The sequence below is a fragment of the Choloepus didactylus genome, chromosome 1 (genome assembly GCF_015220235.1).
Source record: "Choloepus didactylus isolate mChoDid1 chromosome 1, mChoDid1.pri, whole genome shotgun sequence".
Lineage (NCBI taxonomy): Eukaryota > Metazoa > Chordata > Mammalia > Pilosa > Megalonychidae > Choloepus > Choloepus didactylus.
This window is the reverse complement of record NC_051307.1, coordinates 113,416,133-113,442,861: the sequence shown is the minus strand read 5'-3', so window position 1 is coordinate 113,442,861 and position 26,729 is coordinate 113,416,133. Positions and strand designations below refer to the sequence as shown.

Here is a 26,729-nt window from a genome sequence, read left to right as displayed (position 1 = left end):
AAGTAGTCCTTCAGAACTGAGGTTCTGGTAGTCTTTCTTTAATCAATATCCCTGTTCTACATTATATAAAAACCAGCTTTAATTTATAAAAGGGAGAAGGAAAAGAAGAGTGAAAGGGAAGGAAAAAAGGAGAGGGGGGAAAGAAGGGGAAAAAAGGGAAAACAAAAGAAGGGAGGAATATAAAGAATGATAGTCACAAAGTTCCTGAGTCCTTAACCTAGTAAACCTCCTAACTAACAATCAAGAGAAAAACAGCTGTTCCCACCATTTCCCCTCACCCGCCCCCTTTTTTAACCCCCAAACCCACCTTGGGAAAAACTACAACTTAATGGGAGCTAACAAATGGTCATAACTTCTTTGAAACTTCTCCAGCTACCCAGAGTAGCTACATTAATCAGACCTTCCATCCCACAAGGGAAAAGTCAGGGGGCAAGTAGCTCACCCTGAGAAGTCAGTTCCAGCTTCCTTATGCCAGATTCTCCTTATCAGTTCCAGAGTTGATGAGCTCCTCCTTCAGGTTTAGATATGTTCCCACATTCTATGCATTAAGAAATTAAACAATCCTAAAATGGATTCAACAACTCAAAACTGAATGTTTTAACTTGTTTACAAGCAAATACACTACTCTCCTCTACATAAATTTATCACACAAACCATGTGCTCCTGTCCCCAGAGTTCTCTATCTCAACTCAGTCTTCTTCCAAACTTGCTCTTTACTTTTGCTATCAAATTCCTACAAAATCCTTCACAAAGTCCTCAGAGTTCCTAGCTTCCTGTGCCTTTCAATTCAAATGGCTTATTTCCTTTGACATAAAAAACAACACAAAACATTAAAACAGGTAGTTTCAACATACAGCAAGTAGTCAAATAGATTCCTTGTTAAGCTTTTAAAAATCATTTGCATATTCTAAACTTAACATCATCATACCATCCTCACACAATTAAAATAACTTAAAAAGAGGTTGGGGGGGTGGGATTCATGCTTCAAAGCATACTAGAATATGGCTTAACAATGACCACAGATTCATAGCTTGCTGAGCAGTAACACCACTGGGCTATAATATTACAAGCTTGCAGAGTCCCATACATAGGCGACTTAAGATGCAGAATGCTGTGTGACCTGGTTTTGGGAACTAAATCTAGGTATAGATGAGAAGCTCCTTGTATCCTGGGGCAAGAAAACAGCCGTCCAATGAAAGAGATGCTTGCTGCTATTGTGTACATAGGTTGAGCATGTTCCACACACTCCAAAAAGCCTGCACAGTTCCTGAGTGGCTGTGAGCCCCATGCTTTAATCAGACTTCCACACCTTGCTGAGAGCTTCTTCAAGATAGTATTTGTAGGCCATATAGCACCTCTTCAGGTACTGTGGCTGCTCAGAATTTATATGCAACAAATTCTGTAGTTCTGGAAGGCTGAAAACTTCCCACTCTCCAATGACACGTTCACAAAGAACAAAACTAAGTGTATCTGTCCTGGGCCCTGCTACCAAACGAGTGGATGTTTTTGGTCTGAGAGCTTGCAGATATAGACCCAATCTTTCCTGTGGCAGTGCAAACTTGGCAGGCTATCAGTCACGACGAACTTTTTTGAGCAGGGCTTTGATCAATTCCCTGACAGTGCTTGTGCTGCTATGAAGGGTATGCATATAGCCACTGCCACTGTGAGAGAGTTTTCCAGGGTTCTGAGAAGTCTGTGGAGGTTTGCAGAGTTCCAACCCAATTTGTCTGTGACTGCTAAATTGTATTCATGAACTTTCTCTTTGATTTCCTCTTTGGTGGGGTAATTGTGGGTTTCCTTCTTTTCCCACATCCGAATGTCAAATTTCAAGTGCGCACTGATACACTGAAGTAATACTGTTAACGAATTTCTTTTTCACACAGCTTCTCAGTCGTGGTCTTGCTGGCCAGTGCAGGGCTTGCCCTGGGGGCTCTCCTGAAAAAGGAGGTTCTGGCAGTGAAGAAGTAGTCCTTGGCATCCTCCTCCAGGCTGCTATAACCGCTGCTCATGCTGCTGGTCCCGTCGCACACAGGCAGCCTCCCTGTGAGGTTCACAGCATACAGCCCCAAGCCATCAGTGGGCCTTCCTGCTGCAGCTGTGGCTCTACCTGGCTGTCCTAGTCCTCCCATCAAAACAAATGAATTTTATGATACATTCATTATACCTCCTATAAAGCTTTTTGTTTTTTTAAATAACTGGCCTAACCTGTCTAAAACTTAAAGACAAATTTTTAAAAAAAAAGAAAGAAAGAAAAAAGAAATCTACTTGACGAGAAATATAGTAACCATACACTCACTGTTTTTACTTTCATCCCACATAATAGTCTCCAGTCTCCCACAAGTCTTACCTTTTCTAACCGCTCTGGACTCGGCATTGGCCATCTCTGCCTCTTGGCCTCCTGCTCCAGAGTTAGGAGCATGTTTCTTTCTTTCAACAGGACATACCTATATCAAGAACACAAAGTGTGTGATGCTATTACGTGGTTATATTAATAAAGATGTGATTTCTGACATTAAAATCAATGATCTGTACTTGAAAGCCTTTAGAAATCTTGATAATATGGAATATCATTACAAAGACTAATTCAGAGCTATTATTTGTGCTTATTTGTTTAATTAACTTTCATTTACTACACACTGTATTAAGTGCTAGGAGAGTTAGAGAAGAGCATAAAACATAGTCCCTACATTCCGAGAGAAGAGAAGAGATGGTAGAAAAATACCGTTTATTGAGTACGCTTTATATGCCAAGTAGTGTGCTAAGCACTTTATATATGTTCTTTCATGTAATTCTCACAACAAGCCTTTGAAGTAGATACTCTTTCCACTTTTTAAATGAAGAAACTAAGGCTGAGAGAAATCAGGCATTCTGGGTCACAAAGACCTCAGAATTCAAAACTTGGACTGCCCATTCTATTTTTACTCTACCATATTGTATGATGTGGTATATTAAGTGGAGAAGACAACAAGTACCAGAAGAAATAAGTGGGAAAAATGAAACATCTCTTCTGGCTAAGATGACCAGGAGGACATGGGATTTGTTAGGATGGGAGAGTAAACCAGGCATAATCAAAGGTACTGAAGCAGCAAAGTTGAAGTGGAGGTAGCATTTTTAAATAATTCTGTTTGAGAATCAGAGCTGGAGGGATGGAAAGGAAATAAGTGTGGAGGGGACTGAAAAGGAGACAAAGCAATTGTGGTACTTTAGCTTTTAAAGAAGATAGATTTGGGGAAGGAATGGCAGAACATAAATTGTTTGGTTTTAGCCTTGATGAATACTGAAACAGTTCTAACTATCCCTTCACTGGTAATCTGCAAAATCAGGGATTTAATACAACTTATTTTCCAATAATGAATAAACCTGTAACATTAGTTTTTACAAGCATTTCATAATTCTTTAATCTACCATGTAGGTTAAAGGGTAAATGTCCCTTTAAATCAGGGGATAACAATCACAAGTGAACAACAGGATAGGTAAGGAAAAGTGGTGTGGACTGCTCCACTTAACAACTAACCAGTAGTTAGCAGGTAGGAATGCAGGTCCAGTGTTGCCAGATCATTAGTTTGATGATTAAAAAGAAGCCTAAAATCCATGCTTTTGTTTGAAATTTCCCAACTTAAAAAACACAGTACAGACCAAACAAAACATATCTTTGGGCTAAACAGTCAATTAAAAATGCAACCTTGTCTTAAATCCCCTCAACCTTCTCTAATTCATCATGAGAACCTGCCAGAAAAATTTTCCTAAACTCCAGTTTAAATGCACCTTCCAACACACACCCCCAAAACAAATATGCAAACAATCTGAGACTATGCAAAATGTAATGAAAAGAAGGGAGGTCTGAAGGTGACCAACTACTTCCCCCATTTCATTTTACTAGTTAAATGCTACTATAACTGGTAGAAGTTATAGTAAAATTTCTAGACCCCCAACTACTCGAGAACTCTGAAACATCTGTCTCAATGGAATCTAACTTGTCAAATTTTAAAAATCTTCAGTGTATATAGTATACACACATAGGTATGTATGTGTATATATATATATAGATATATGTATATCACAGTTATCATCTATTGTACTATAAAACAAATCATCTTATTTAATTTTTTACATCACAGGTATATGCAAGGCTTCTAACTCATGGTTATACAACAAATACTTCAAACATCTAGATGCTAGTGTACTTAGTATACTTACCAGAGTTTATGTAAATCTTCATTACTTTTGTTCCTTAATTGCTGACAGGTCCAAGAAGCACCTATTAAAATGATAAGTTCAGAACATGAAATAACGTTTCTAGCTATGTGCCCTTTGGCAAATTATTCTTTAACTTCTCTCAACCTCAGTTTCCTTATCTGTAAAATGTATAATGATAGCTAATAATTTTATAAGGTTCTGTGAGGATTAAATTAGATAACACATACGAAAATATTAGTGAAGTGACTGACATCAGCACTGAAAAAATGTTAGCATTAGTATAGGATATATTTTCACACCCTAATGTTAAAATAGTTATAAAAATTTTTAATCTTTAAAAAATGAAAACTAAAACAAACCTCCAAACTTAACTTTAGTTAACAATTTCAACCTATTCTTCTTCTAAACCTTAATTGCCAAGAATATTAACTCTACTATTACATTGCCCTTTTCATTTTCTCCAGTATGTGTTCCCAAAGGAAATCAGAAAAAGGAAACACCTAAATAATTCCCAAGCTATAAAAATAATTCCAGAATGACAGCAGGTTCAACAAATATATTTAATATTGACCAACCCAAATATCTCACCAGATTTCACTTTTTCTTCCCCCCAATTCTTTGGGTCATCAAAAAATTCTTCTAGTCCTTTCCTTGACAACGTGGTATGAAGTAATCTACACTGGTGAAAAGATGTGGCATTTGGTGTATCCTTAGGCAACAAACTAAGAACAAACCTGAAACTGAACACATGTAAAGAAGTCATTAAAGTTTTACATTTGGATTTTATAGCTAGGATCTGAATCATTTCCTCATTTACAATGTTAAAAACCTATTCAGGGTCTCTGCACAATAAAAAATAAAATTTCAAAATGCTTTAAAAAAAGAATTTTTAATACTGCATTGTAGGAGGTTGCCGGGCTATAATTTCTGAGGTAGTATATTTACATAATTACATTTTTTTTTTCCTGTGGCCAGAAGCCATTGGCTTCTTTACTGAGATAAATGTTTTTAACAGCTTCATTGAGATATAATTCAAATACTATACAATTCACCCATTGAAAGTGTACAGTTCGGTGGCTCTTTGTATGCTTCTCGAATTGTGTATTCCTCACACAATGATTTTAGAACAGCTTTATTATCCCAAAAAGAAATCCTACACCCCTTAGGCATCACTCCCAATCCCTCCACTTACCCCAGTCCCTGCAACCACTGATTATTTGCTGTCTCTATGAATTTGCCTACACTGGATATTCCGTATTAATGGAATCATACATGTAGCCCTTGCGTCTGGCTTCTTTCACTCAGCTTCATGTTTTCAAGCTTCATCCATGTTGTTCATGTATCAGAACTTTATTCCTTTTGATGGCTGAATAATATTCCAGCGTACATGCCACATTTTGTTTCTCCATTCACCAGGTGATGGACAATAGGGTTGTTTCCACTTTTTGGCCATTATGAATAGTGCTGCTCCAAACAACTGTGTACAAGTTTTTGCATGCACATGTGTTGTCATTTCTCTTGGGTGCATACCCAGGAGTGGAATTGCCAGGTCCCATGGTAATTCCATGTGTAACGTTTTGAGGAATTGCCAGACTGTTTTCCAAAGAGGCTGTACCATTTGATATTCCTGCCAGCATCACGTGAGGGTTCTAATTTTCCTTGGAGTGTTTTAAACAGGAGAGAGATGTGATCTGATTTTAAAAGTTCCCTCTGCCTTCTATGGGGAGGACAGATTGGGGGGAGGCAGGAGGGAGAGTAGGGAGGCCTGCGAGGAAGCCGCGGGTGGCCCAGGGATGCTGGTGGTGGTTTAGACAGTGCCTCAGTGTCCGAGGACTGCTGCAGCAAAGTGGCTTCACACCACAGTAAGTCAGGGTCTCGTAGTCCTGGAGGCCAGACGTCTGAAATCCGGATGGCAGCGTCAGGCTCCTCTGAAACCTGCAGAGGAGAGCTGCTCCTGGCCTCCTCCTGCCTTCTTCCTTGGCATCCCTTGGTGGGTGGCAGCGCCATTCCAAACTGTGCCTCAGTGGTCACCAGGCCTTCTCCCCCTGTCTGTCTATCTGTCCATGTCAAATTCTCTCCTCTTATAAAGACATCAGTTGCCTTGGATTTGGCCCCAACCTAATCCCGTTTGGTCCCATCTTAACTAATCACATCTTCAGACTCTGCTTCCAAATAAGGCCTCACTCTCAGGATGGGGGTTACCACCTGAAGGTGACTTTCGGGAGACATGTTCAACCCATAACAGTCATGGAAGGTGGTAGGTGGGTGGTAACAGGACAATTAGGGGATATATCTGGAGATGTCTGGAGCTGCAGGAGAAAGGAGTCTTTTCTTAGCTTTGGGGTGCAGAAGCCCCTATGGATATGCCAAGGTCATCCCCCATCCCCCACCCATGTCAGGCTAGAGGGCACAGCCTCCCCTGGCTGAACCCCCTACTTCCTTCTAGGAGCTGAAAATCCTGGTGGACTATGACAAGAAAGGACACCTCCTGCAGATCTTCACCAAGCCCCTTCAGGAATGGCCCATGCTCTTCCTGGAAGTCATTCAGTGCCACAACTACCAGGCACGGCCTGTCCCCAGAGAGGCCCGAGGGTACCTATGGGGTGGCCCGGGAGGCTTTCTGGGCCCACAGCTCACCTCTCCTCTCCCTCTCCAGGGTTTCGGTGCCGGCAACTTCAACTCACTGTTCAAGGCCTTTGAGGGGGAGCAGAACCTGCGAGGAAACCTCACCGACCTGGGCACCAACAGTGTTCCATCCATAATTACATTTTAAGATAAAATTTTCAGGTACTTCATACACTACTAGTAAGTATATGAGCAGGTAAAAACATTCTGAAGGTCAATTTTGCAATACATACCAAAGTCTAAAAATTTTACTTCCTTTAACTCAGTAATTCCTCACCTAGACACTGCAACTACAGAAATTATCATAGATGGGGATTTATAAATTATGATGTCTATTAAAGCATTATTTGTGATATAAAAAAGTTGATTATAACAAACATGCAACAACTGGAGAATGGCTAAATAAATTATAACGTACCCACCTGATAAAGCTATTATGCACTAATTTAAAAATGTTTTAAAATAATATATAATGACCTGGGGGAGTGATTTAAAACAAAATAATGAAGTGTATCATACATGTTGTATTCCTGCAAAAATATTTAACCTGAATCTAATCATGAGGAAACAATCAGACAAATCCAAATGGAGGAATATTCTGTAAAGACTGATCTTGTCAAAAATGTCAATGTCAAGAAAGAGAAAAAAAGGAACCATTCTAGATTAAAGGACTCTAAAGAGACATGACAACTAAATGCAATAAATGGTCCTTGATTATTATGATCCTGAATCAAAGAAAAAAGGGAATTACCTGGACAATTGAGGACATTTGATTTGGACTGACTGCATGCCACATACAGTAATTAATATTACACCAGTGTAAGAGTATCACATTAGTGGTATAGTAGTGTATTCACAATCAATTCCCTGAACATTATCATTGAACTAATAGAATGTCCTTGTTCTTAGGAGATACATGCTGAAGCATGATGACTTCTGCAACTTTGACCTGTTTCAAATAGTTTGGAAAAAAAAATCATAAATATAAAGGGATAAAGAAAATGCGACATATGTTACTGACTAATCTAGGTGTAGAGCAAGCATATGGTTAATCTTTACACTACACTTGGAATATTTCTGTTGGGTTTGAAATCTTTAAAAGTAAACTGTTGTGTAAACAATGGTAGAACACAAAAATGCATGTTTATTTTTTTATATGTATGCAAAGTTAAAAGAATGGAAGGAAATCTCTTTTTCTCTGAGTGGTGGGAATATAGTTGATTTTTAAATTTTTCTTTAAAATGCTTCACTCCATTTTCCAAATGGCCTGCAAATGAACAGCTATTCTTTTTATAATATTTTTTTTAAAACTTGGGTTAGTTTTTAAAGAAAAAAGATGAGGTTTAAGAGACCATTCATCCAGGCTTGCCACCTTGATCAGGTCACAACGTCTGAGTCTCTGCAAAATGAAAGAAAAATTGCTTATCTCCTAGAAGGAGCAGCATATAATACTCAGAAATTGTCTGTGAATTCATGAGCAGATGCATTACTTCCTTTAAAAAAGAAAAAACAAAAAACAAAAAACAAAACTGATATACTCTACTTTATAAAAAATCTACTCCTTACTGACAAATGCCAATAAAAAGAATGAAAACATACACCCTAAAGTAAAAAAACCATCGGTCTGTCCAGAAAACAAGCTGCTTTTTTCACATCGAAATAATCAATACCATACGTGAAACATTCCTTTCTCACATTTATGGGGCGACTTTCCATTCATTTGGCTATTTTCATTTATTCTTGCAACATTTACTGAAACAATCTCCTTGTGACAGGCCCTGGAAATACAAAGGGCCCATCTTTTTTATACATCCAAACCTGACAAATCCTTCAGTTCCACAGCAAAGTTCATCCCATCTCACCTAGCCCAACACGATGCTTCTGGACCCTTCGGTTTAATTAAAAAAATACTGGGCATTTTACAAACCCCAAGTTCTGCCTGGTCCACAGAAGGCGGCAATAAAATGTTTGAGGAAGGGACGGAAATGTCGGAGGCGGGTGAACTTCTCCAAGGTCAGTCCTCACGGAGGTGAGTTCAGGCTCAGCCATCCAGGCGGTCTTTACATCCCTGAGCCGTTCTCAGCATCTCGACAACCAAGGACGGCCCAAAGCCGGAGACGTGGACAAAACCACTCCTCACACCACTTACCCTGGACTAACAGGGGTCTGAGAAGTTAATAACGCTCTGGAAGCCTTCAGGGTTTCTGAGACCACTCGGCAAACTACAGCCAAACGAGGCACCGCCATTTTTTCGCATAATTAAGCAAATTGCGTTTCTGCCAGCATAGCGTCACTTCCGGTGTCCACGCCGATAGGATGGAGGGAACGGGAAGAAGCTCTTGCCCTCAGTCAACATGGCCGCCTTCTGCCTTCGCCTTCACTGGTGAATTGGCCCCCTCCGCTCCCACTACTCTCTCCGCTTCTGCCGATTTCCCGCAGTAGCTATGGCGGTCATGAGTTTGTTGCAGCGGGCTTCGGTCACTGCGGTGGCAGCTCTGTCTGGCCGCCAGCTCGGTACTCGGCTCGGATTTGGGGGCTTCCTCACACGTACCTTTCCGAAGACTGTCGGTGGGTGCTGCCCTTGGGAGAAAGCGCGCGCAGGGTTAGAGGATAAGAGAAGGAGAGGACTCTCTACGGTGACCTTGGTGGGGTGCGGAGGGAACTAGGAGAAATTGAGGGCTTGGGGCTTGAGAGCAGTAGCTGGTGAAGAGATTGAAGGTTTTTCGGACGTAATTAGATCGATCGCACTTAAATGAGCACTTTTAAAACACTTTTGCCATTCATCATCCGGATTGGTGCTAATTTGCAAATGAACCTGAGGCTAGAAAGGTACAGAGCTGAGACCCACGTCTCTCAGACACCAAATTTTTTGTACGTTCCACCTGCAGTAAATTCTAGTCCCACAAGGTGGGAAGTCATGTTGCTGAGGAGCCCACTCATGCTAAATACTGTGTAGAAAAGTAGAGAGGCACAGTAGGCACAGTTCCTTTAGGGGCCGTGATGATTTTAGGGAGCTACGGAAATATTTTAAAGTTAATTTCTTTTAAAATCAGAAGAAAATGGACATGTGATCCTGAATCCAGCCTAAAGAGTATTCGTTTTATACCACCACAGTCATAAAATACAGATTTTGATATCTTTTTATGGAGGAAGGCACGAAGGCAAAAGTACTTTGGTCCCAGTAAAGTCACAGAGTGGCTCTAGGAGGGCTATTTGCAGCCTCCTGGAGACTATGGTTGCATGAATATGGGATATGAATAATTATAATAGTGGTGCATCAAACACTTTGTATTCAATCTATATTATTTTATTAAAAACTGCAAAGTAGGTACAGTGTTCTTTGCACATTTTATAGATGGGGAAACTGAGACTCAATTATTACAAAAATAATGCACCACTGTATAAATTTAATAATAATAATAATACTATAGCACCCAACAGATTTACTTAATGAGCACTTACAATGTGCCAGGCACCTTCTAGGACTTTAAATGAATTGATTGATTTAATCCTCTTGATGAAGGATATGCTGTAAGCTGCTTAACCCTGTGTGATTCATGTAGGTAGAGAGGTGTTGAAACTTTTACCCTGAAGCCCAAAATTTCTGTCCAACCTCAAGATACCTTTTTCTATCTTATCCCTCATCTCTTCTTCCAATTTAATTTGAGTTATGCTGTTTCACATGATGAAGCAGTATGCATAAGAAATTGTTGGAAAAGATGGAAAGGACCAGTGGTATTCAACAAATTTCCAGCAGGAAATTGAACATGTTACAAAATTACCTGAACTAACATTTCTTGATAAAATACCTTTGTAATCTATTTCTGATTACAAACCACCTCTCCCTGGCTAATATTTATAATCAAGTCTAACTGGAGATAAACTGAGGCAAAATTTCATTCCCACTTCCACTTTCTACACTCTTCCCCATTCTTACAATTTTATGAAGATTGCTAACAGGTACTCTAAGCCCTTTCTACTGGGAGCAGGAAGGGATCTAATAGCTATTTATACTGAGGATTACTGTTTCAGCTATGTGTGTCTGCTTTCAAAGGTATTTTTTGGATGTGAAGCCTTAGCTTTCACTGTGGAATGAAAGGTTTTAATCTATTATATTGTTTGTCTGCCCCTAATAGAATGTAACCTCCAGTAGAGTAGGGAATCTTGGCTTTCTTGTTTTGTTTTCTTTGGAGCTAGACTGCCTAGGTTCAAATCCTGGCTCCAGAACTTAGTGGCTGTGTGACTTGGGTCTTCACATCTTGAAAGTTAAGTGAAAGGAATTTGGTTAATCATTAGGAATGTATATTTCCTCACCTATTAAAAAAAGAGGGTAGTAATTGGAACCTGCCTCAAGGTGAAGAATGGATGGGCTAATGCCCGTAAAGTGGGAAAGGTTTACAGCACCTGGTATTAGCCTTCTTTAGGCCCCTATGGCCATACCTTTTAAAAATGTGTAATGCTGTGGTGCTATCTTCATTCATCCTTGGTGAAAACGTTTTTCAGAAAATAAGCAGATAAAGATACTCTATTTGATTAAATTATTTATTAAATATCAGATATCAAGAGATTCCAAAGATAAGTTTAAGTTCTCCCTTCAGCTGCAAGGAACTCTAATTTAATGGGGAACACTGATGTGTGCAAATTATGGTTTAAAAAAAAAGTGTTAAAATGGATATATAAACAAAGTGTTGTGGAGTTGTTGGGAATTGAACTATGTGACTGCAGAAAGCCTCAGAACCACAGTTTTTGGGGAGAAATCATCACCTTGCTGATGCTTCAGTTTTGGATTTCTCTCCTAGCCTCAAAACTGTAAGCCAATAAATTTTCACTGTTTAAGCCAACCCATCATATAGTATTTCTTTTAGCAGTTGGAAAACTAAGCCAGGAGTTAATTCATACATGGTAGATACGGCATTTGCACTGGATTATGGGAATAGTTTTAACAGATGAAAAATAAAGAGAAAAGTAAAGGAAGAGTTTTTTGATATGTTTGGTTATGAGGTTCAGGGGATAAGTAGGTGTTGAGGAAAGACTAAAAATGGGAGGATACGACCAAATTGGAAGTGAAGAGGGGCTGAATATGAAGCCAAAGTATCTTAACTTTATTTTGTAGGCATCACAGATGGTGTTTTAGCAGAGCAGCAACATTAGTTGTGTGTTTTAGGAAGATACTTCTGAATACTGGATAGCTTATAAAGGATGTTAATTACTTAAGCCAATGGGGTAATGAGGGCATGGGAGAAAAATGGATAGTATAAATTTTAGAATCAACAGGCCTTTACAACTGATGAATGAGGGGTAGGTGCAAGGAAGATGACTGAGATTTTTAGCCTGAATAATTGAAGTGGTAGTGCCATTAACTAGTAGCAGCTTGTGAATGAAGGACAGAAAATGAACAATTTTGAACTGTTGTGCTTGAGACACAAAAAGTTCCTGTCTCGTTTGATTCTCACAAAAATCACAATCAAGGACTCAGTAAATTTCTCAAGGCTATTTGCATTTTAAAAAATTGGTTATTAGAAACAGAAGAAAATGGCGGCATAGAGAGGAGTGGAAGCTAGTTTGTCCCTCTGGAACAACTAATAAACTACCAGGAACAACCAGTAAATAATCTGGAATAACTGTGAGGGGACAAATGTGACTGTCCACTCATCATATACCAACCTGAATTGGGAGGAATGCCCAAGATCACAGCATAAAATCTGTAAGTAAAAACTGCGGACCCAAGCCGGAAGCCCCCTCCCCCCACAGCCTGAACTGCAAAGCCTTGTGGTGCTAGAGAGCAGCATTCTCAGAGCAAGTAGTATAGCTCAGCTGAGCTCCACCTGGAGTTTTAACAAACGTGGACTGCTCAATACAAGACACGAATCCCCAACAAGCAGACAGTAGCTTTTGGTGACGACTGATCTTGGAGAGCCGGGGGGTGGCGGCGCACTGGCCCTGAAGGGGACTCTCTGTCCCTTTTTCGGCTCAGTGGAGAAAGGCTCAGCCATTTTCAGTTCCCAGCGCTCTGACCCAGACAAGGGTGGAGATGCCACAGGCAGAGAGAGTATTGAAATGTAAATGACCTCTCCCTAGAGGGTGCATTTTCCCTAAGAGGAAGAAGGTGGTGCCAAGCTCTACTACCCACCTTCCATTGAGAACCAGTGCCCAGAGCCTGGGGGAAAACAGCCATGGGCCACACCTCCTTACACCAGTCGGGAGCTACAGGCCGACAGGCGCCACATGCTGGGCAGAAAAACACAGTGACTTGAGGCCTCAGAGGGTGTACCAATCTTCTGAGACACACCCTCAGGGAGACGTGATACTATTGCCTCCTGAGACCTGAGCCTGTTCTGGTCTGGGAAACCTGATTGGGGTAACCAAGGAAATCAGATGCCTAGACAACAGAAAACCACAACGTACACTAAGAAAAATGAAGTCATGGCCCAGTCAAAAGAAAAACTTACACTTCAACTGAGACACAGGAATTTAAACAACTAATATTAAATCAATTCAAAAAGTTTAGGGGAGATATGGCGAAAGAGATGAAGCATATAATGGAAACACTGGATGTGCATAAGGTAGAAATCGAAAGTTCAAAAAAATAACTGGCAGAATCTATGGAAATGAAAGGCACAACACAAGAGATGAAAGACACAATGGAAACATACAACAGCAGATCTCAAGAGGTAGAAGAAAACACTCAGGAGCTGAAGAACAATGCACCTGAAAGCCTACACACAAAAAACAGACAGAGAAAAGAATGGGAAAATATGAACAATGTCTCTGGGAACTTAAGGACAAAATGAAATGCAGGAATGTATGTGTCATTGGTGTCCCAGAAGAAGGAGAGAAGGGAAAAGGGGCAGAAGCAATAATAGAGAAAACAATCAACGAAAATTTCCTGTCTCTTATGAAAGACATAAAATTACAGATCCAAGAAGCACAGCATACCCCAAACAGAATAGATCTCAATAGGCCTATGCCAAGACAATAATCAGATGATCAAATATCAAAGGCAAAGAGAGAATCCTCAAAGCAGCAAGAGAAAAGTGATCCATCACAGACAAAGGAAGCTTGATAAGATTATGTGCAGATTTCTCAGTAGAAACCATGGAGGCAAGAAGGAAGTTGTGTGATATATTTAAGATACTAAAAGAGAAAAAACACCAACCAAGAATCCTATATCTGGCAAAACTGTCCTTCAAATATGAGGTAGAGCTTAAAATATTCTCTGACAAACAGACAGTGACCGAGTTTGTGAACAAGACACTGCTCTACAGGAAACTCTAAAGGAAGCACTGCAGATAGAAAGGAAAAGACAGGCATAAGAGGTTTTAGAAAACAATTTTGGGAGACAGTAGCACAGCAATGTGAGTACACTGAACAAAGATAACTATGAGTATGGTTAAAAGAGGAAGGTTAGGAGTATGTGGAACACCAGAACGAAAGATGCAAGATAAAGGCTGTGACTATGTAATTCAGTGAAACCTGTGGTGCTCAACAATTGTAATAAAAGTTACAAATATGTTTTTACTTGAGGTAGAACAAATGAATGTCAACATTGCAAGGTGTTAATAATAGGGTGGGTTAGGGGAGGAAATACAATCAATGCAAACTAGAGACTATAATTAACAGAAATATTGTATTATGCTTCCTTTAATATAACAAAGGCAATATACCAAACCTAAATGCATATGGTGGGGGCATAGGGGAAGGGTATGGGACTCCTGGAATTGGTGATGTTGTCCTACTCTTTATTCTACTTTAATTTAATGCTATCTTTCCTTTTGTTGCTTTCTAGCTGTCATGTTTTTTTCTCTCTTTTTTCTTTTTCTTTTGTTTGTCTACCTTCTTTGACTCTTCTTTCTTCTTTGTGGAAGAAATGGAGATGTTATATAGATAGTGACAATGATGCTGAATACATAAATATGTAACTATACGGGGAACCAACAATTGTTTGTTTAGGACGGAATGTATGGTGTGTTAACAAACCCATCTTAAAAAAATGGGTTGATGAAGAAACCTTGAGTGCACTATATTGAGTGAAATCAGACAGACACATAAGGACAAATATTGCAGGGTCTCACTGATATGAACTAATTATAATACGTGAACTCATAGACACGAAATGTAAGTTAATAGGATATAGAACAAAGCTAAAGAGTTGGGGAGCCGTTGCTTATTATAAGCAGAATGTTCAACTAGGGTGAACTTAAATGTTCAGAAATGGATAAAGGTGATAGTAGCACGTTGTGAGAATAATTAATAGTGCTGAATGGTGTGTGAAGGTGGTGGAAAGGGCGAGTTCAGAGTCATGTATGTCACCAGAAGGAAAGTTCTAGATTAAAAGATGGGAATGTATAAAACAGTGAATCTTTTGGTGGACAATGCCCATGATTAACTGTACAAATATTAGAAATCCCTCTCATGAACTAGAACAAATGTATGACACTATAACTAGAAGGTAATTGCTCTAGTTTGCTAATGCTGTTGGAATGCAAAACACCTGAAATCGATTGGCTTTTATAAAAGGGGATTATTTGGTTACACAGTTACAGTCTTAAGGCCATAAAGTGTCCGAGGTAACACATCAGCAATCGGGTACCTTCACTGGAGGATGGCCAATGGTGTCTGGAAAAACCTCTGTTAGCTGGGAAGGCATGTGGCTGGCATCTGCTCCAAGTTCTGGTTTCAAAATGGCTTTCTCCCAGGATGTTCCTCTCTAGGCTTCAGCTTCTCAAAAATGTCACTCTTAGTTGCTCTTCGAGCATTTGTCCTCTCTTAGCTTCACTGGAGCAAAAGTCTGCTTTCAAAGGCCATCTCCAAAATGTCTCTGTAAGCTGAAGCTCTTCTCTCAGTTCCAGTGTGTTCTTCAAAGTGTCCCTTTTGGCTGTAGCTCGTCTTCAAAATGTCACTCTCAGCTGCACTGAGTTCCTTCTATTTGTCAGCTCATTTATATGGCTCCAGTGATTTAATTTAGACCCACCCTAAATGGGTGGGGTAAAACCTCCATGGAAATTATCCAATCAGAGTCATCACCCGCAGTTGGATGGGGGTGCATCTCCGCAGAAACACTCTAAGAGTTACAATCTAATCAACACTGATACATCTACCCATCCAAGATTATATCAAAGATAATGGCGTTTTGGGGGACATAATACATTCAAACCAGCACAGTAATAATAGAGGGGCATATAGGAAAAAATATATACCTATTGCAAACTATATACTACAGATTGTAGTATTTTAACATTCTTTCATCAACAGTAACAAATGTACTATACCAAAACTATGAATCAGTAATGGAGGGGGGTGGTGTTTAGGGGTATGGGAGGATTTGAGTTTCCTTTTTTTGTCTTTATTTCTTTTCTGGAGTAATGGAAATGTTCTAAAAATTGGAAAAAAAATTAATTTTGGTGATGATGCATAGCTGTGTGATGGTATCATGGGCAACTGATTATACACTTTGGATCTTTGAATAGTTGTATGGTATGTGAAAAATCTCAATAAAAACTGAAAAACAAAATTGGCTATTGAAGCCTTAGGCCTAAGTAATTATTGAATACCTAAATGAGAAATTCCTGGCCTTAGATTGGTGGAAGACCCCAATTTTGGTGGCAGGAGTATCTTTCTGAGTTCTAGAAATCCTGACAGAAATCCTGGTTATAAGCAATTTTTACCACCAGATTTTTAGATTGTAAGTAAGTGGCCCTCCTACATCAGTAACAAATCATGAGAGCTCAGAGCATCTGAACAGAGTTTAGTGTTATGTAATATATATATTTTTTTTACTTTTTAAAGTGTATTTAAATATTTTTTATTAGAGAAGTTGTAGGTTTATAGAACAATCATACATAAAATACAGGATTCTTGTAACCTATATTCTAGCTTCTGACTATGAGTTTTCTTATTCTAATTGTTTCAAATCAGCGAGATCATATAATATTTGTACTTTTGTGTCTGGCTCATTTCACTCAACATCATGTCTTCAGCGTTCATGTCGTAGCCTATATCATGACTTCCTTCTTTTTTATGGCTGAATAATATTCCATTGTATGTATATACCACATTTTATTTATCTGTTCATTGGTTGATAGACACTTGGATAGCTTCCATCTTTTGGCAATTATGTATAATGCTGCTATGAAAACATGAGTGTGCAACTATCTGTTCAGGTCCCTGTATTCAATAATTGAATAAATGAAATTGAATTGTCATTCCCTAGTGGTGGGAATGACAGGTCATGTGATAATTCTATACTTAGCTTTCTGAGGAACTGCCAAACTGTCTTCCAGAGTGGCTGCACTGTTTTACATTGCTACTAGCAATGAATGAGTGTTCCTGTTTCTCCACATCCCCTCCAACGCTTATTTTTCTGTTTTTAATAGCAGCTGTTCTAATGAGTGTGAAATGTTATATCACTGATTTTCATTGTCCTGATGGCTAATGATGTTGAGCATCTTTTCTTGTGCTTTCTGGACATTTGTATATTTTCTTTGGAGATATAGCTATTCAAGTCTTTTGCCCATTTATTAATGGGGTTGTTTACCTTTTTGTTGTTAAGTTGAAGGATTTTGTTATATATTCTGGATATTAGTCCTTTGCAAGATATGTGGTTTCCAAATATTTTCTCTCATTGTATAGGTTATTGGTTTACTTTCAAGATAAAGTCCTTTGAAGAACAAATGTTTTTAATTTTGAGGAGGTCCTATTGATGTACTTTTTCTTTTGTTGCTTGTGCTTTGGGTGTAAAGTCTAAGAAACTATTGCCCAACACAAAGTTCTGAAGATGCTTCCCTATGTTTTCTTCTAGGAGTTTGATAGTTCTAGCTCTTATATTAAAGTCTGAACCATTTTGAGTTGATTTTTATATATGGTGTGACACGGGGGGGGGGGTCCTCCTTTTTTTTTTTTTTTTTTTTTTTTTTGGCAAATGGAGATCCAGTTTTCCCAGCCCCTTTTCTCGAAGAGGCTATTCTTTTCCAGTTGAGTGGTCTTTGCCACCTTGTCAAAAATCAGTTGGCAAGGGGGAAGTGAAAGGAAATGAAATAAGCTTCAGTGCCAGAGATTCCAAAAGGAGCCGAGATGTCACTCTGGTGGGCACTCTTTTTTTTTTTGTTTTTTTTTAATTTTATTTTGAAATAAATTCAAAGTTATAGGAACAGTTGCAAAAACAATACTAACCCCATACAAAGAATTCCATCATACCCTAACCCCTCTCCCCCGATAGCTCATTCCACCAACCTTAACATGCTGTCACATCACTATTTCTTTCCCTCCCTTCCTGTCTATCATCCATCATCTATTGCTGTCTTCTGAACATATGAGAGCTAGCTGCACACTTCCTTGAACATACACTATAATTCACATATACAGTTCCCATGAACAAGAACATTCTTTTATGCAATCCCATTAAGCGCAGCTACGAAGTACAAGAGATTCAACAATGATACAAAGCTTACATTCTATATTTTCTTTACCTTATGTCTCAAATGTGTCCCTTTGAGCCACCTGTCCTCTATCCTCCAATTCCATCCAAGTTCATCCTTGACATTCAATCATCATCTATTTAGACTGTCTTTTTTTTTTTTTTTCAGTTGTGGAAACATATATACAGCCTAAATCTTCCCATTCCATCCCCTCCCTAGCCTTCCATTAGTGGGATTAATCACCTTTAGAATGTTGTAATGCTCTTTCCCACCATCCATTACTAGAAATTTCCCTTCACCTCAAACAGCAACTCCATCCTCATTTCTTAACTCCCCATTGCCCCTTCCCCCATTTCTCTTAACCCAAACTCTACATTTCATTTCTATGGTTGTATTCTCTGATAATTTCTTTGTGTTTGCTGTGGAGGTTAAAATTAACCTCTTAAATCCCTATCAATCTTGTTTTTCTTTGATACCACCTTCACTTCAATAGGACACATAAACTATGTTCCTATACTCCTCCATTCCCCTACCTTTATATAGTTGTCTAAAATTACATATTTTACATTGAGTTCAAAACCACTGATTTGTCATTAGGGTTTGTGTAATTTATATCATGTAGGAAGTAAATAGTGGAGTTACAGTTCAAAAATTATTGAGTTCTATTTGTATTCCATTGTAGTTGGAGAATGTGCTTTGAGTATATTCAATTTTTTTTTTTTTTAATTTCTTGAGGCTTGTTTTATGTCCCAGCTTATGGTCCCTTCTGGAGAAAGATCAGTGATCACTGGAGAAAAATGAGTGTCCTGGTGCTGTGGGATGTAAGGTACTATATATGTCTGTTAAAATTCTCTTTATCTCTTTCTCCTTTCTTTGTTTCTCTGTTGGTAGGGCTCCCTTTAGAATCTTTAGTAGGGCAGGTCTTTTATTGGCAAAGTCTCTCAGCATTTGTTTATCTGTGAAAAATTTAAGCTCTCCCTCAAATTTGAAGGAGAGTTTTGCTGGATAAAGTATTCTTGGTTGGAAATTTTTCTCTCTCAGAATTTTAAATATGTCATGCCACTGCCTTCTTGCCTCCATGGTGGCTGCTGAGTAGTCACAACTTAGTCTTATGTTGTTTCCTTTGTATGTGGTGAATTGCTTTTCTCTTGCTGCTTTCAGAACTTGCTCCTTCTCTTCAGTATTTGAGGGTCTGCTTGGAATATGTCTTGGAGTGGGTTTATTTGGATTTATTCTAAATTCGCTGGGCATTTATTTGGATTTATTCTAAATTCGCTGGGCATTTATGCTTTGTGTATTTATATTGTGTAGAAGGTTGGGAAAGTTTTCCCCAACAATTTCTTTGAATACTCTTTTTAGACCTTTACCCTTCTCTTCCCCTTCTGGGACACCAATGAGTTTTAAGTTTGGGCGTTTTATTTTATCTATCTTATCCCTGAGATTCATTTCGATTTTTTCAATTTTTTTCTCCATTCTTTCTTTTGTTCTTTCATTTTCTGTTCTGTGGACTTCTAGGACACTGAGATGTTGTTCAACTTCCTCTAATCTTGTATTGTGAATATCCAGAGTCTTTTTAATTTGGCCAACAGTTCCTTTAATTTCCATAAGATCTTTTATTTTTTTATTTACTTTTGCAATGTCTTCTTTATGCTCTTCTAGGGTCTTCTTTATGTTGCTTATATCCTGGACCATGGTCTTCTTGATGTACTTTAAATCCTTTGCCATGTTTTCATTCCTTGATTGTAGTTCTTTGATTAATTCTGCGAGGAACTTTGTTTCTTCTTATAACTTTATTTGTGTGTTTGGAGTTGGATTCTCCATATCATCTGGTTTTATCGTATGCATTGAGATTTTCTGTTGTTTTTGGCCTCTTGGTATTTGCTCTGCTCGACAGGGTTCTTTTAATTTGTAAAAAAAACCTATCTAATTTTTCAGAAACACTAGTGACATACACTTTCTCTAACCAGCAGATGGCGTCTGTGAGTCACCTATACCTCTCAAGTCAGTTCTCCACCTTGTCCCTGTGGTGTGTGGGGAAATGATTCTTGTGGGGTCCAGCCAGAGAACTCAGCCTGGGTGTGTTGCTGGAGCTGTCCGCCCTGAATGCGGGGCGCTTGTACGGGTGGCCAGGGAGGAAGGACAGCGTCATTATTCAAATCCCCCCAGTTCCCGGAGATTCAAGGCCGCCACAAGAGTCCAAGCCTTCATTTCATTTCAGCCCCAGCCCGTCTCTCTTGCTGTCCCACAAACCACCGGACTTGGCATAGTGTCCCTGGGATCTCTGAGCGGGTCCCCCCACCCAGCCACGATCCTCCAGGACCTCTGCTGAGGGAATGCCGTGCTATGTCACCAGTGTGCGCCGTCCCTCAGGGGAAGCCCTGGGCCGCCGGGCCTAGTTGGCTCGCTTTCAGCCTGATGCAGAAATGGTCGAACAGGGCATCTCCACACGCCCTCCTCGCACAGTTCCTCCTTCCCAGCTCCGGGACAACTGGCGGGGCTCTGGGCTATGGGCATGGCCCCAGGCAGAAGTTTATCCAGCCCTCCCAGGAGTGAGCTGCTAGCCGCGGGGTTTCATTCAACTTCTGGCTCTTCCTCCATTCCCCCGGCCCCAGGGATATCTACAGCGGACTATCCTCCAGGCCAGACACCAAGAGGCCAGCCCAGCCCCCTCTTGCTATGTTTTACTGTGTGGTTCCCATGATCACACCTGCAGCCGCTCCTGGGTTTTTCCCTTTTTTTTATTAAAAGAGTCTGTCGTTCTCCAGACGCCAAACCCTGGCTTCCCCAGATTGCTGCGCGGCTGCGGGACTTCTGGCCAGCTTACTCACTCGTTTCAGAATGCAGACTCCCAGTTTCACCAAATATACAGCCCCTGGGAACTAGCAGATCTCGTCCAGCTGGCACATCACTGTAACCGGTATTCTGGGTCACTATCTGGTCCTTAACTAGTGTTTTCCATGGAGGTGTTCCTTAGCTCTGTCTCTCCTAGCCGCCATCTTGGTTTCTCTCCTGGTGGGCACTCTTATGCACAATATAGACAACCCTTTTTAGGCTCTAATGAATTGAGGTAGCTGGCAGTAGATACCTGAAACTATCAAACGACAACCCATGAATCTTGAAGACGATTGTATAAAAATGTAGCTTATGAGGGGTGACAATGGATTGGGAAAGCCATATGGACCACACTCCCCTTTGTCTAGTTTATGGATGGATGAGTACAAAAATGGGGGAAGGAAAAAAACAAACAAAGGCACCCAGTGTTCATTTTTACTTTAGTTGCTCTTTTTCACTTTAATTATTATTCTTGTTCTTTTTGTGTGTGTGGTAATGAAGGTGTCAACACGGGATTGATTTTGGGGATGAATGCACAACTATGTAATGGTACTGTGAACAATCGAATGTATGATTTGTTTTGTATGACTGCATGGTATGTGAATATATCTCAATAAAATGAATTAAAAAAAAATCGGTTGTACCTTGGTGGGTGATGTTGCTGCCCTGCCCGCTACGAGGGACCTGACTCCTGAGGTGTAAATCTCCCTGGCAACGCAGGGTATGCCTCCCGGGGATGAATCTGGACTTGGCATCATGGGTTTGAGAACATCTTCTTGACCAAAAGGGGGATGCTAAATGAAACGATATAAAGCTTCAGTGGCTGAGAGATTTCAAATTGGAGTCAAGAGGTCACTCTGGTGGACATTCTTATATATTGTATAGATAATACTTTTTAGGTTTTAATATATTGGAATAGCTAGAAGTAAATACCTGAAACTATCAAACTCCAACCCAATAGCCTGGACTCTTGAAGACGATTGTATAACAATGTAGCTTACAAGGGGTGACAGTGTGATTGTAAAAACCTTGTGGATTGCAGTCCCTTTATCCAGTGTATGGATGGATGAGTAGAAAAATGGGGACAAAAACGAGATGAAAAATAGAATGGGATGGGGGGGATGATTTAGGTGTTCTTTTTTACTTTTTTTTAAATTCAATTTTATTGATATATATTCACATGCCATGCAGTCATACAAAGCATACAATCAATTGTTCACAGTACTACTTTTATATTTTATTCTTATTCTGATTCTTTCTGGTGTAAGGAAAGTGTTCAAAAATAGATAGGGGTGATGATTGCACAACTATATGATGGTACTGTGAACAGTTGATTGTACACCATGAATGATTGTATGGTATGCAAATATATCTCAATAAAACTGAATTTTAAAAAAATCCGTTGGCTGTGAATGTGAGAGTTGATTCCTGAGCGCTCAGTTCTATTCCACTGGTCTCTATGTCTGTCCTTGTGCCAGTACCATGCTATTTTGATTACTGTGGCTTTGTAATAAATTTTAGGATCAGGAAATCTGAGTCTTCCGACTCCATTCTTTTTTTTCAAGATGGCTCTAGTTATTTGGGGCCCCTTTCCCTTCCATATAAATTTGATGATTGGATCTTCCATTTCTGCAAAGAAAATTGTTGGAATTTTGATTGGGATTGCATTGAGTCTATAAATTGCTTTGGGTATTATTGACATCTTAATGATATTTAGTCTTCCAAACCATGAACACAGAATATCCTTCCATTTATTTAGGTCTTCTCTGATTTCTTTTAATAATGTTTTGTAGTGTTCTGTGTGCAAGTCCTTTACATCCTAGATATTTGATTTATTCCTAGATACTTGATTCTTTTAGTTGCTATTGTGAATGGATTTTTTTTTTTTTCTTGATTTCCTTCTTCTGGTTGTTCATTGCTTGTGTATAGAAACACTACTGATTTTGGGGTGTTGATCTTGCATCCTGTCATTTTGCTGAATTCATCTGTTAGCTCTAAGAGTTTTGTTGTGGATTTTTCAGGATTTTTCCTATATAGGATCATATCATCTGCAAATAGGGAAAGTTTTACTTCTTCCTTTCCAATTTGGATACCTTTTATTTCTTTTACTAGCCTAATTGCTCTGGCAAGAAATTCTAGTACAATGTTGAATAACAGTGATGACAGTGGGCTTCTCTTGTTCCTGATCTTAGAGGGAAAGCTTTCAGTCTTTCACCATTAAGTAGGATTAAGAGGGAAAGCTTTCAGTCTTTCACCATGAAGTAGAATTTTATGGGCTTTTCATATATGCCCTTTCTCATGTTGAGGAAATTACCTCCTATTTCTGGTGTCCTAAGTGTTTTTATTAAGAGAGGTTGCTATATTTTGTCAAATGCCTTTTCTGTCTCAGTTTTTTTTTCTCTTCATTCTGTTAATGTGGGGTATTACATTAATTTATTTTCTTACGTTAAACCAACCTTGCATACCAGGAATAAATAACACTTGATCATGCTGTTTAATTCTTTTAATATGCTGTTGGACTTGGTTTGCAATATTCTGTTAAGTATCTCATATTCATGAGAGATATTGGTCTGTAGTTTTCTTTTCCTATGGTACCTTTGGCTTTGGTATGAGGATAGTGTTGGCCTCATAGAATGCGTGAAGTGTTCCATGCTCTTCTATTTTTTGGACATATTTATCAGAACTAGAATTAAGTTTTCTTGGAATGATGGTAGAATCCCCCTGTAAAACCATCTCGTCCTGGACCTTTCTGTCTTGGAAGGTTTTATTACTGATTCCATCTCTTTACTAGTAATTGGTTTGTTAAGATATTGTGTTTCTTCTTCAGTCAATGTAGGTATTTTGTTACTAAGAATTTTTGTCCATTTCATCTAGGTTATCTAATTTATTGGCATGCAATTGTTCATAGCATCCTCATAGTCATTTTTTATTTCAATGGAGTTAGTAGTACCATCCCCCTTTTCATTTCTGATTTTTGTTATTTGTATCCTTTTTTTCATTGTCAGTCTAGCTAAAGTTTTGTTGATTTTATTGACCTTTTCAAAGAAACCAACTTTTGATTTTGTTCATCCTATTTTTTTTCCTATTTTATCTCTGTTCTGATCTTTGTTATTTCCTTCCTTCTGCTTACTTTGGGTTTGGTTTACTCTTTTTTTTCTAGTTCTTCTAGTTTTGTGGTTAGGTCTCCGATATGAATCATTTCTTCTTTTTTAATGTAAGTGATTAGAGCTATAAATTTCCCTCTTAGCACTGCCTTCACTCCATCCCATAAGTTTTGGTATGTTGTATTTTCATTTTCATTTGCTTCAAGATAATTTCCTAATTTCACTTCTGATTTTCTCCTTAATCCGTTACTTATTTAAGAGTATGTTGTTTAATTTCCACATCTTTGTGAATTTTCCATTTCTCCCTCTTACTGATTTTTAGTTTTATTCTGTTTGGTTGGAGAATATACATTGTATGATTTCAATATTTTTTAATTTATTGAGACTTGTTTTGTAACCCTATCCTGGAGAAAGGATCCATGTGCACTTGAGAAGAATGTATATTGTTTTTGTTGGGTGCAGTGTTTCATATATGTCTCTAAGGTATCATTGGTTTAGTGTATCATTCAAGTCCTGTACTTCCTTATTGATATTCTGACTAGTTGTTCTATCCATTATTGAGAGTGATGTGTTAAAGTCTCCTACTATTAATGTAGAACTGTCAATTCTCCCTTCAAATCCATCATCTTTGCTTCATATATTTTGGTGCATATGTGTTTATAGTTGTTACATCTTGCTGTTGAACTGTTCCCTTTATTAATATATAATGACCTTCTTTGTCCCTAGTAACTGTTTTTGACTTAAAGTGTATTTTATCTGATATTGGTGTAGCCACTCCAACTGTCTTCTGGCTCCTACTTGTATGGTATATTTTTTCCATCTTTTACTACTGATAACTCAGGACTTTTTTTCTGCCATTTTGCTATTTAGCCTTTGTAAGAATTACACCATCTTTGTCCCTCACTTCCATTAAAGCCTACTTTTTTATTTATTTGCTTTTGTGTTGTACCATACTGCATGCCTTCTCATTTCTATCTGTTTTCATCTGTATTCTTTGTGGTTACCATAGGGTTAAAATTTACCATCCTAAATACATAATGATCATATTTGGTTTGATAGCAGCTTAACTTCAATAGCATGCACGTATACTTTTCCTATACCCCTCTGTCCCCCTGCCATTTTTGAGTGCTTGTTACCACTTTTACCTTTGTGCACTGTATGTCCAAAAACCTAGATTTATCATTACTTTTTATTTTACACTTAGGAAGTACACTACAAAAAAGGAACTATACCAAAAAAAAAAAAAAAAAAAAAAAAAAAAAGCAGTAATGGAGTAACTAAGAGACAAAAACATACAAGACATCCAGAAAACAAATGGCTAAATGGCAGAAGTAAATCCTTCCTTCTCAGTTATCTTAAATGTCAGTGAATTAAAGTCCCCTATTAGAAGATAGAGATTAGCAGATTGGATGAAAAAAGTTTGACCCATCTATGTGCCATGACAGGAAATTCACTTTAGGTATAAAGACAGAAAGAGATTGAATGTAAAAGGGTGGAAAAAGATACTCCAAGCAAACATTAATACAAAGAGAGCCCAGTGGCTGTATCATTGTCAAATAAAATAGACTTTGAGTCAAAAAGATTGCAAGAGACAAAGAAGGATATTATATATTGATAAAACATTCAGTCCAACAACAAGATGTAATGATTGTAAACATATTTGTATCTCACAACAGATCCCCAAAATATGTAAAGTAAAAATTGACAGAATTAAAGGGAGAAATAGATAGTTCTGCAATTATAGTTGGAGACTTCAGTACACCACTTTAAATAATTGACAGATCAATAAGGAAATAGAGGACTTGAACAACACTATTAACCAATTAGACTTAATGGACGTATGTAGAATACCTGAAAATAGCAGAATACACAGTCTTCTCAAGTGCTCATGGAACATTTTCCAGGATAGACCACTGTTAGGCCAAAAATAAAACCTTAATAAATTTAAAAACATTGAAATCATACAGTGTATCTTATTGGACCATAAGGAATAAAGCTAGAAATCGATAACAAAGGAAAACTGGAAATTTTACAATTATGTGAAATAAACAACACATAGTAAACAACCATTGGGTCAAAGAAGAAATCACAAGGAAAATCAGGAAATATTCTGAGACAAATGAAAACAAAAACACAGTATACCAAAACTTGCAGGATTCAGCAAAGGCTGTGCTCAGAGGGAGATTTATAGCTACATTAAATACCTACGTTAAAAAAGAATGATCACAAATCAATAATCTAACTCCACACCTAAGGAAACTAGAACAAGAAAAAAAACCTAAACCTAAAGTTAGTAGAAGAAGGGAATAGTAAAGATTAGGTCAGAGATAAATGAAATACAGAACAGAAAAACAATAGAGGCAATAGACAAAACCAAAAGCTGGTTTTTGGACATGATCAATAAAACTGACAAATCTTTAGCCAGACTGACAACGAAAAAGATAGGATGCAGTAACCAAAATCGAGAATGAACATTGGGCCATTACTACTGACCTTAGAGAAATAAAAAGGATTGTAAGAGGGTAATATGAACAATATTTGCCAAAAAATTAGGAAA

The 26,729-nt window shown here is 38.5% G+C and overlaps 2 protein-coding genes and 1 pseudogene across 2 annotated transcripts in view; 1 reads left to right on the top strand and 2 right to left on the bottom strand.

Annotated features, from left to right (window-relative positions):
• Positions 1–9,106, bottom strand: part of MRPL47 (mitochondrial ribosomal protein L47) — a 29,015-nt gene extending 19,909 nt beyond the window's left edge. The window contains exons 1-4 of the mRNA XM_037840075.1: positions 8,972–9,106; positions 4,786–4,937; positions 4,198–4,258; positions 2,348–2,444 (exon numbers count right to left, since the gene is read on the bottom strand). Of these exons, the coding sequence (XP_037696003.1) occupies positions 2,348–2,444; positions 4,198–4,258; positions 4,786–4,937; positions 8,972–9,069 (408 nt within the window). The 5' untranslated portion in view covers positions 9,070–9,106. The remainder of the gene's footprint in view (positions 1–2,347; positions 2,445–4,197; positions 4,259–4,785; positions 4,938–8,971) is intronic.
• LOC119537566 lies at positions 1,008–2,106 on the bottom strand (annotated as a pseudogene).
• Positions 9,107–9,187: 81 nt separating the features above from the next.
• The window catches only part of NDUFB5 (NADH:ubiquinone oxidoreductase subunit B5), a 40,185-nt gene continuing 22,643 nt past the window's right edge, over positions 9,188–26,729 (top strand). The window contains exon 1 of the mRNA XM_037821737.1: positions 9,188–9,390. Coding sequence (XP_037677665.1) covers positions 9,267–9,390 — 124 coding nt within the window. The 5' untranslated portion in view covers positions 9,188–9,266. The remainder of the gene's footprint in view (positions 9,391–26,729) is intronic.